We start from the raw sequence: 10,499 nt of genomic DNA on the forward strand, positions 1-10,499 counted from the left end.
GTAGTTTTGGGGCTTCTGGGATACGTAGTCAGAACACTACAGTCGGAAGTGACGGTAGATCAAACGTCAGAGGTGGAGACCCTGGGGTCAAAGAGCAGAGTGATCGTAAAAAAAAAAAAAAAAGCTAAAAGTTCTAACTGAGACGCTGGAAGAAACTTTAAACTTTTGCCTGAGAAATCGCTTACTCACTGAAACCGACACTGTACTTAACGACAGCGAATCCGGGGATCAGCGCTTTTATTGATCTGCCTCTGCCGGCAAAGAGGCTAAAGAATGCCGCAAGGTTCCCCCCGTGCGTCGGAGAAATAAGGCAGCCTCTCGCCAGGTGGATGCATACAGCGACAAGCAGGAGAGGACGTGGGCGTATCTGGGGTCCTGTGGAGGCCGTCCAGTTCCAGAGTGTGAATGGCATGACAGTGACTGGAAGCATTGTTATTTACTTTACAATAAAATAACATTTGTAATAAAATTTTCAGATGTCTTTTATGTTATTGAGGGCAAAATTATAACATTCAAATCACTGTTCTGCTCGACAGACTCTCTTTCACAAAAAGGCATTTTCTCAGCTTTCTAGAAAAAAAAGTGGTCTTCTTGGTGAAACTAGCCTCTATTCAACTGAAGATAAATCAAGAACGGAACAAGCTACAAACAAACGTTTTTTTCCATGATGAAATAGAGTGATTCTTCTCTCATTTGAGCTATTTGGTGTTTTCAGAATCATAGTACAAAATATTCTGTGGGTCTTGAAAGATGACTCAAAATTGCCAAAAACACTGGCATAAGGGACTTTCCATTTTATAAAAGGGCTGGCACTCAATGAGTTAAGTACCTAAACCAAAATTATATGATAACTTACTGTAGTTTTGACCTTGTGAACATAAATACAAAAAAATAAAAAGCTTTCAAATCAATTCAGCCAGATTCTTGCCAGTACAGCCCAACTTTATCCTGGTATAACACTTCACACTTCCTTGTTAAAGTCCTTTAAGATTATGCATTAATAAGTCCATACTATAAACTGACAATATCTAAAGTATGTTCAACAAAGACGCAGCCCAGACAGTAAATCTGACATGTTTAAGCTCCAGCAGCTGTCTTTACACAAGCAACATAAAAACCTGGATGACAGAATCAGATAATGTGACATTAAAATACACTTGCTTATACTGTATTGTCTGTATTTATTCTACAACTCATGTCAAAGTTCAACTATCTCTGAATGCGATGTATCTTATCTATAATTTACCTAGCAAATGTTTGAGATCCCAGTGAGCTCCCAGTTTGGTCCACTGCTCTAATATTGAAAGTGACTATGCAAAGAGGTTCAGTTTGTGCAGCAGAGGGTTGACATCATCATCATAACATTTTACTAAAGCAATGAGTAGCCAGCCTGCATCAAGCATTGTAAAGTTTCCAAATAAAGCCTCGTTTAACTAAGTTAAACAGGTCAAATACCAAGAATGCAATGATTCAGAGAGAGAAAACAGAGACAGGGAAGCCTGCTGCTATTTGTTTACTTTTACTTCAATTGCTACTTAAATATGCTGACAGTGATTTACAGAGATTTGGTACATGGTATTTGTGAAATGAATTGATTGGAAACATAACAGGAAAGAAAGTGCTAAGCAGATAGAGGAAACAAAAACACATTTTTATGATTGATAATACATTACTTACCCATTCTAGGACACGAATAAACCCCAGTGGTTCCTTCAATGGTCCCAGGTCCAGAGAAAACCCAGACTTCAATTGCTGAGGATAGCAAGCATGATTTAAAAAACAGTAACACACACAAAGAAAAAGGTCAGTCAACCAAGTGTACACAAATTAGCTTTATTTTTATCACCCAAACAACTTTCTTTACCTGTTTGTCACCTTGTAGCTAACTGGCCCTGCCCTTGTTAGCCTACCCCAGCTAGCAGCACGCTAACGCTAACTCATGCCAACCTCGTACTTATGCTAACACACCAACCTGAACAGTTTCCATGGAGAAGTGCAACAAGGAGTGAGGGTGCTGTGTTCCGCTGCCGAAGTTGTCGGTATTTGTTGGTAAAGTTCACTTTAAGTTAACCACTCCGTCTGCATTCAACAAGTGGGAAGAGAAACGACGACTACTGACAGACAGCAGGCGGCAGACTAACACAGGGGAGCGACTGATAAGAGACTGCTGTCAAACCCTGAGCAACCGTCAACGGTTGTCAATCCACCAACACTACTTCCTGCTGTACTTTCAAAATAAGGTTTTCTTTGGCCAGTCGGCTTTCAAAAAAACTGAAGTATCTTAAGTTTGATTTTATTTTATTTTGTTTAGGTAGTTTTCCCGTGTGCCTCCTTTTTATATTAGATATATAACATGAGGCTATGTAATATCATTACTAAAAGGCCTCAATGACTCGTTATCGTTTTATTTAACACCACTACCAGCTCCCCTTTTCAAAATAAAATCTTTCAGTTAACTTACTTTGACAACTTAATATTAGCGTTTGACTTTGAAAAGGGCTGGGCAATATATCCCATATTTAAGAAAATATTAGTGTATTTTCAAAAAAGTCACAAGCCTGACCTCTAGGCCTCTGCTGAGTGCAATGCCTTATAAATTACAAATAGAATAGATTCAAGGCCAAATGCTCTGTAAAAAAGACTGTTTACAGCAAGAACAACAAAAAGAATTATATATATATATATATATATATATATATATATATATATATATATATAGCACTGCACAGAACTTGAGGCATGTTTGGTGCAAATTTAAGGCTGAAATAATGTGTGTAATGGCAGTCTACCTGACATTACCACTGGAAAGAAAGGAGGATTAACACAACCCTGGCTGTGATCTGGATGTCCTTGCATTTCCTGGGAATATTGTCTGTTGAAAAAAGAAAAAAAACAAAAAAACAAAACCAAAAAAACCCAAAACTAAGTCCACGCCTTTTAGGGCAGAGTAAGGGCAGGTGTCTTCAATATTTTCAGCCTACAGCCCACGAAATAAAGGTGCAAGGGACCCACACTATGCCTGAAGGTGGTTGAAGCAAAGCTGAGCGCAGCCATGTAAATTCAAGAATGGTCATGTGTAGGCTAAAATTTTAGGGATTTTTTGCACATTAATTTGAATTCTGCATAAATCTCACCAAATGACCATGTTATTTTCCATTTAACTAATTTTATGCATATATTTTTATAAAAATTGGTAAAATATACAATTTGGAATCATTTGAAAATATTATTTGTGTTTTGTTAGCCATCTGGCAACCCCTTTTCAGTGACCCCAAAGGGGTCTCAACCCCCCACTTTGAGAACCATTGGCCAAGGGTACCATCCAGGGGAGTGGTTGCTATGAGCCTCTGGTCATCCTGTCAATGTTCTAAGGGCCAAAAAAACTGCCACTGGTCTCTGTGCGTATCACCAGGGATTAAAGGCCTGTCAGAAGAAATGCTGTTGAGCTCACATGTGTCGAGCTTGACTCTGGCACCAGTTCTTTACTAAGAACTGGACCCAGGAGCGAGACACAGACAAAGGTGTTATGTAGATGAGTAGCTTTATTGTCACAACTGATTTAAAGGAGGTTGATTAGTTTGAAGAGGGAGGCTGGTGAGTTGGAAGAGGCACTGGGAGTTGACTGGAGACACTGGAAAAAAAAACAAAAACAAGCAAGGTTAGTTCTCTTTACAAAAAGCTTCACAAAAATCTTCAATCCTTAGAAGACTGTGCTAGAGTTGATTGTGTTACCAATGAGGAGAAGGCACACTCTGGCAGAGTCCCTGCTTCAGCTTGGAGCATATAATCAGGTGTTGATTACTTCCACTGACCTGCAGCTGTGGAGATGCAGAGCCTCTTGACCATTCCCACCAGCCTGCAACAAAGGAGGAAGAAAGAACAAAAAAACCCACAAACAACCTCCAAAACCACAAAGAAAATACAAAGCATCACAAAACTCATAATAATCACTATGGAGAATAAGCAAGAAGTAAACAAAGTGTCCAACCATCACTGCATGACTGTTTATTTGAAATGTCTAGACTTAATGGGGTATTTTTTTATTTGAGGATGGGTGGATTATTTTTCTGTCAACTTTTATGCATGTTGTCATTGTGCACCTGGTGGTTATATACCTGTGTGACATTTTGACTTGACAAAAATGGATCAGAAATAGAAATTGCATTGTTCTGGTAATTTAAGATATAAACTCTGTAGTGCAATCCAGCTTAAGAATATCAAGAAATAAGGACCACACAGATATGTTTCCATGTCCTGGTTTGAATGTTGTACTCTGATGTGTCTTCTTTCTCTTTTTTTAATCAGATTATAAATTAATCTAATAGCATGACTGATAACGGAATTATTATTTTTTTTATTTATTAGTCTTTCCTAATTTAATTTTGGTGAAAAGAATTCAAAATCTGGAGATAAGTGAGTCTATATAATTTGCACAGAGTTACATAAACACAGGAGATTATTTATGAGAGTTAGCAATTGTCTTGTGCACACAACTACATTTTTTTAAACAAATTTGTGATATTCTGCTTTAATGCACAAGATAACAGAATAGAGTAGATCCTTTTGTCAGCCTGTTATAAAGAACAAGGGGCCGTCCATGAAAATTAAAATATGATCATTATAAACCCAACATTAAAAAACAGTAGTAAACCCAGAAAAAACAGATCTACTGTTGTCCAAAACACTCTGAAATACAAAGGCACACTTTTTAAAAATTATTTCCCAGGGCAAAAAAAGTAGAAATCCCTTGTCATTCCTGTGATAATGATGCTGACCAAAATTAGCTTATTACTGAGAATAGTGGAAAAAATGCATGGATGTGTACCGTCCAAGCAGTAACCTTATGTTGAATAACTGATCCATGTGCAAAAAACTGCAGGTTCTTGAGTGCCCACTTTAGGCTGGCTGCTGAAGCACTGGAAGTAACAGACACACTCCATGTAAAAACAGAATTCTGGTATTATCAACAGAAATTAAAATCTTTACAGACTAGTTCATTTCAATTAAAATTGTTCATGTCTCTATGGGGGCACACAGTAAGAGGGTGAATTCTTTTATAAGTCATGCATTTTGATATCAAGAAGGATGTTGGGTTGCATCACGCTTAGGACCATCTCAGCTCCACCTCTTTCTCTAGTTTGGGACTGCGTTTACAATATGGCAGTTGCCAAAGATTTGGCTTCAAAGATGCCATGAGTAACCAAATAGGTGACTTAGACTTCACACATTTTATGGAGTCTATGGTGTCCTCTTAGGGCTGCTATATTAATAAATACCAGTACATATTTTTTCTTTATATTACCTTGCCTCTTGGAAACAAGTAGCTTGTGTGCACAAAATTACCCATTTATTAGGAAGAATTATTTTCCTTTAACACAAGTTAAAGGCGTGTTCCTTAATACATGTGTCTTTCTTACATTGAGTCCCAAACCAGGTTCAAACTTAAAAATTTTAACCCCCACACATAATACAAACAGCATGGGTTTTAAGCTTAAAAGCAGCTTTAAAGGGCCAATAAGAAACTGTTTTACTCATAACTTTGTTACCAACCTTAAATTAGAGATACATGCTGAGGAGTTTTCTTCTGTCCTACAGTATAAAGCACACTGCCCCCCCTCAAGACAGGAGCAAGACTTTTTGACCAAGGTGGTCCAGCATGGGCACTGATTTGTGCAGAGTGCCTTTAAGTGTTTGCATATACAGGCAGCCAACCAAAGTCAAACTTTTCCCTCAGAGAGAAATTCAATTGCCCTTTAAAAGTCCTACAACAACCACAGATATTTTTTAACTAAACAGGAGAAAATCTCCTGCTTTTATTAGATAGGACATTAATCCATACAAATAAGCACTGAGGGCTTGCTGTTCGACGGCAGCGCCCTCTGCTGTTTCAGTTTTGTCCTGCACCAACGTGCAACATTCAAAGCAGCAGCTCTGCCAAATTACTTCTGTAAAAGTAAGACTTCAGGTATTAAATATGTCTGTGAACTTTATACTATAAAACTGATTAATAGTTGATGTAATCTGTGCTCATGTCAGGAGGGACACTTGGGATTTCAATATCTGAAGCAAACACCACTCTTCAGCACATCAGCAATGGCAGAAACCAACACTGTGATGAACAGAAAGCAATAATACAAACTAGCTCTATGGTGAGCTGACTTGCACATGTGATGCATGGTGCGAAGCAAACTAGTTCTACAGCAACTTTTTCAAATGAGAGATTATAATTCCCACAAGTCTGACTTCAATTAACTCCAAAGTTTTGACACTCCTGAGTATGCATGCACAGTCTAGTTTGTTCTCTCTCAGTGCCAGCTGAAGTGGTTGACTATGTTGCTCTAAGGCTGCCATTATTGTGGTTAAAGGTTGAGAGTCAGGGGCATGGAAAATGCATTATGGCAAGCAGAGGGGAGAGATGTGGATCCAATAGGGTCAAGTTCAGCTTCCTCAACTGTCTTAAGATTAGTAAGAGCAATCAGTTTAAAGTCTGCTGTACAGAGGCCAAAGATAAAGGGGAGTTTGGATTAGGGGGAACTCCAGTTGGATGTTTGGCATCTGAGACTGCAGCTGGCTGGGACGCAAAGTAATGGAGTGGAGGAAAGATGGATGGACAACATGCTGATACTGGTATGAAGCTGTATAACTCAGATAGTCAGCAGATGACTCTGAAATCATTTAGAGAGCTCCAAGTAGATGGCTTAAGGAGTTTAAATCGCAGAGGAGGGCAGCAAGGCTAGAGGCCACTGAGGTAGTTGTAACTTCTATCTGTATATAGAGGCATTGTATATTAGAGCTTATATCTTTTTCATAAAGAATATCTTTTAGTCAGCAGTAAAAACCATCTAGGAAGAGCATGGCCTGTTACAGCATGTCTTAACCCAAGTGTGGGCATCACCTCAGTGTGGGAAAAAAAACAGAGGGACAAACAGGATAAGGGGGAATAAGCAACAGGAGTACCTGCTACAGAGCTTCAGAGGAAATGAGGAGGCTGAGCTGCAAAACCACATTCATTCAGCCTTCAACAGATTTGTAAATTAGAAATGACCTTTGAGGAATTTTATCTGCCTGTGGCAGCTATTTTTTTCTTTTTGCATTTTGCAACATTTTTTTCTGGAGGGGGATTTGCTGTTTTATTGTACTGAGTACTGTGTGCACACCATTTACGAAAAGTAGGTCAAAGATGTAACTACATCCACCCTATTTGACCATGATGTTAAAAACTATGCTGGGGGTGTCTGTAAGAGTGATGACTGTAAAGGATCTTCAGTGCCCCTTGGGATTAATAAAGTATCCATCTACTTGTCTGTCTGTCTACATATTTTGATAGAATATGAAATTAAAAAGATAAAAACCCAGCCCATCTAATCTGTTTGGATCCTGTTTTGCCACTTATACCTCTACTGATTTGGTCACATTCAAATTACTTTTTTTATTCCACACATCTTTAAATGATTTGTCAAGCTTCTATTCTCCATTCATAAAGCTCTATATGAGATAACCAAGTTCCAAATATCAACAATGAAAATCTGTATGAACTACAGTGCCTATGAAGAGTATTCACCCCCTTTGATGTTTTGATGTCTGATAAGACCAAAATGGTCAGACAAGACGCTATAGCACAGGGATACCAAACACTGCACATCACCACAAACACACCATCCCCACTGTGAAGCACGATGGTGGCAGCATCTTGCTGTGGGGATGCTTCTCAGGCAGCCGGCCCTGGAAAGCTTGTAAAGGTAGAGGGTAAAACAAATGTGCCAAAATATAGGAAAAATCCTGGAGGACAATTTTACTCAGTCTGCAAGAGAACTACAGCTTGAAAGAAGACTGATTTCCTACAATATAATCGTTAGAAGCATACAGTGAAAACTACAAACAAATGGTTTAAAGACAAGGTGTATGCTCTGGAGTGTCTAAGTCAAAACCCAGACCGCAATCCAATAGAGAATTTATGGCTAGTAAAAAAAAGTGGAGTAAAATTGCATTGTCCAGATGTGCAAGTCTGATTAAGACCTGTCCGCACAGACTCAGTGCTGTGATTGCAGCCAAAGGTGACTCAACTAAATACTGACTTGAAGGGGGTGAATATTTATGCAGTCTCTTATTTTACCTATTTTATTTAACCAGCATTTCTCTGTAGAAATCTATTTTCACTTTGATATTAAAACATTTTTTTTGTCATTTTTTGGGGGTCAAAAACGCTAAATTATATCGACAATGATTGATTTTTAAAATAAACGAAAGGGTAAAACATCCAAGGAGATGACTACTTTTTATAGGCACTGTATAAAACAACTTCAAGGAGGTCTGGAAAGAAAAGAAACAAACAATTTGAAATGTGTATTCCTGGTCAGAGAAAGAATTGGCCAATCAGTGTCATTTGAAAGGAACGAGGCATTAACTGCAGTTGTGGTTCAGTTGTACTGCAAGCCTGCAAAATGTCAACCAGTGAAGAGATTAGTAAGGAAGTTGATCAACTGATCAACTTCAGTTAGAGTTTAATTTACCACTTCCTAGTGATAATGAACAACCATAACAGCAGCCGGTCAAATTTGGGTTATGTATAGTCTTTTCCCAGGGGAAGTGCATGCCTCCCACTTCATATGTTTTGGTGCTCTGATTGGCCAGTAATGTGTATGGAAAGTCTAGTATCTTAAAAATCTGATATATAAAATGTAAAGTAATCCCACCACAAATGAATAATTATACTGTATATGAAAACATAAATTTTCTTTTTCTTATCCCCTTAAAATCAGAGAGTGCACCAGTGAGCTGGCAGATTTATTTTGTTAACTATTCAGTTAGCCTACTTACAAAATGACTGTTTGAAAGTTTACCACATATTACACCACCAGAAAGCTCTGGTTCTCATGATTTTGACTGTGTAAACTATTCCACGTTAAAACCGCCACAGCAGCCACAATTTGTCAGGCCACACACAAATAATAATAAAAGTGGTGCAGCTCACGATTACAAGCTCTCCTGATCATAATATCCCAGCTAAAACAGCCCTGCTGCTTTAGACAACATAAATGCATCCATAAAGATCTGTGGACTGGTTTTGCATGATTTCAAATTTACCAGTGTTGTTCTCAGTAGTCCATCATGTTTGCAGCAATAATGATTTTTTCCCTGGCAATTATTATCACTGCTAATAGAAAACTGCCATCTGCCATCCTTTATGGAGTCTCTAGTTTGAAACTCCTGGACTTTTCCTCATTAAACAGGTGTAAAATACTTTTCTTCTGTTCTATTGTTATCATCTTTGAACCTGAAGTTTTCCAGCTAATACCTTCCAGCTACAGCCATCTACAAGCCTGTGTTTATCAATACAAATTTAGACTTTTCTTGTACAACTCAATAGCAGAGGCAGCTATAGTGAGTCTGAGAGTTTGGTAAGAAACTTCAGAATGTTAGCTTTCTAAAGACACCTTGTTTGTGCCTTTACTCCAAATGGTTCAAACACAGCATTCAATGTTATCTTGGTGTTCCTGGGGTAAAACCATGTTTGTTTGTTTGTTTTTTGCATTTTACAGTGGTGGCAATGAAAAAAGAAAATACTAGTAGAGCAATGCTACCATCTCCTGGTCACATAAAGGCCCTGCAGTAAGTATAAATGAATGCCTCCTGCTCTTTTGTTCTGCGTAAGAATTGACCACATGAAGCAATGTTATCTGGATATTTAAGTCTAGTCTCTGTTTCACAAGATGATTTTAACACAAGCTAAGTTTAAATCAAAGAATGTTACTAAGGGTTTGACTGGACTCTAGAAGTGGGAGAAAAAAATCAATTCTTAGATACATCGTGATGTGGAGGTGGAAGATTCTGAATCGATTTACGTCCAGTAATCGATAATCATTGATTATTTACATATTTGATACTGCGGAATAGCTGGAACAAAAAGGTGGAACTCTGACACACAGCACATAACAGCAAGATTTAGATCACCACATGTTCATCTGTGAAAAAGGACATGTTTATGTTTGTAATTTCAGATAGGTTACAAGGAAAGGATGCTGCTACCTTTGGTTCAGTGCAATTGTAACTTTCCATTTTACATAAATCTCCCATTAGAGGGTAGTGGAAATTTAATGTATCTCTTTTTTTCTAAACACAAGTGTCATGTTCTTATTATGTTTGACACAGTGAGAACAGAAATTTAAGAAAAAAAAACAACTAGTTCTTAAAAATGCATCAGTAGTTGATTAAGAATCGAATCATAGCCCTATAAATTCCAGTCGAATTGATTTGCAAGGTGCCTAAAGATTCCCACCTCTACTGGACTCTCATCATCATGAAAATTTTTCTGCCAATATATCAAAGCATATCTGTGTTTTTTCATGCTTTGTTTAGTGTTTGATATTTCAGTACGAGAATCTGTTACTGACTTTCAGTGATTTTCTTTTACTTGAACTTACCACTCAAAGTATTCTATTTTTATTTCATCTAACCTTTATTGAACCAGGTTAGTCCCACTGAGATCAATGATTTTTTTC

The 10,499-nt window shown here is 37.9% G+C and overlaps 1 protein-coding gene across 1 annotated transcript in view; it reads right to left on the reverse strand.

Moving 5' to 3' along the window:
• sypl2a (synaptophysin-like 2a) overlaps nucleotides 1-2,161 on the reverse strand; it is a 29,866-nt gene extending 27,705 nt beyond the window's left edge. The window contains exons 1-2 of the mRNA XM_041782783.1: nucleotides 1,973-2,161; nucleotides 1,678-1,752 (exon numbers count right to left, since the gene is read on the reverse strand). Of these exons, the coding sequence (XP_041638717.1) occupies nucleotides 1,678-1,752; nucleotides 1,973-1,987 (90 nt within the window). The 5' untranslated portion in view covers nucleotides 1,988-2,161. The remainder of the gene's footprint in view (nucleotides 1-1,677; nucleotides 1,753-1,972) is intronic.
• Between the last annotated feature and the right edge of the window lie 8,338 nt (nucleotides 2,162-10,499).

Source organism: Cheilinus undulatus, linkage group 3 (genome assembly GCF_018320785.1).
Source record: "Cheilinus undulatus linkage group 3, ASM1832078v1, whole genome shotgun sequence".
NCBI classification, from domain to species: Eukaryota; Metazoa; Chordata; class Actinopteri; order Labriformes; family Labridae; genus Cheilinus; species Cheilinus undulatus.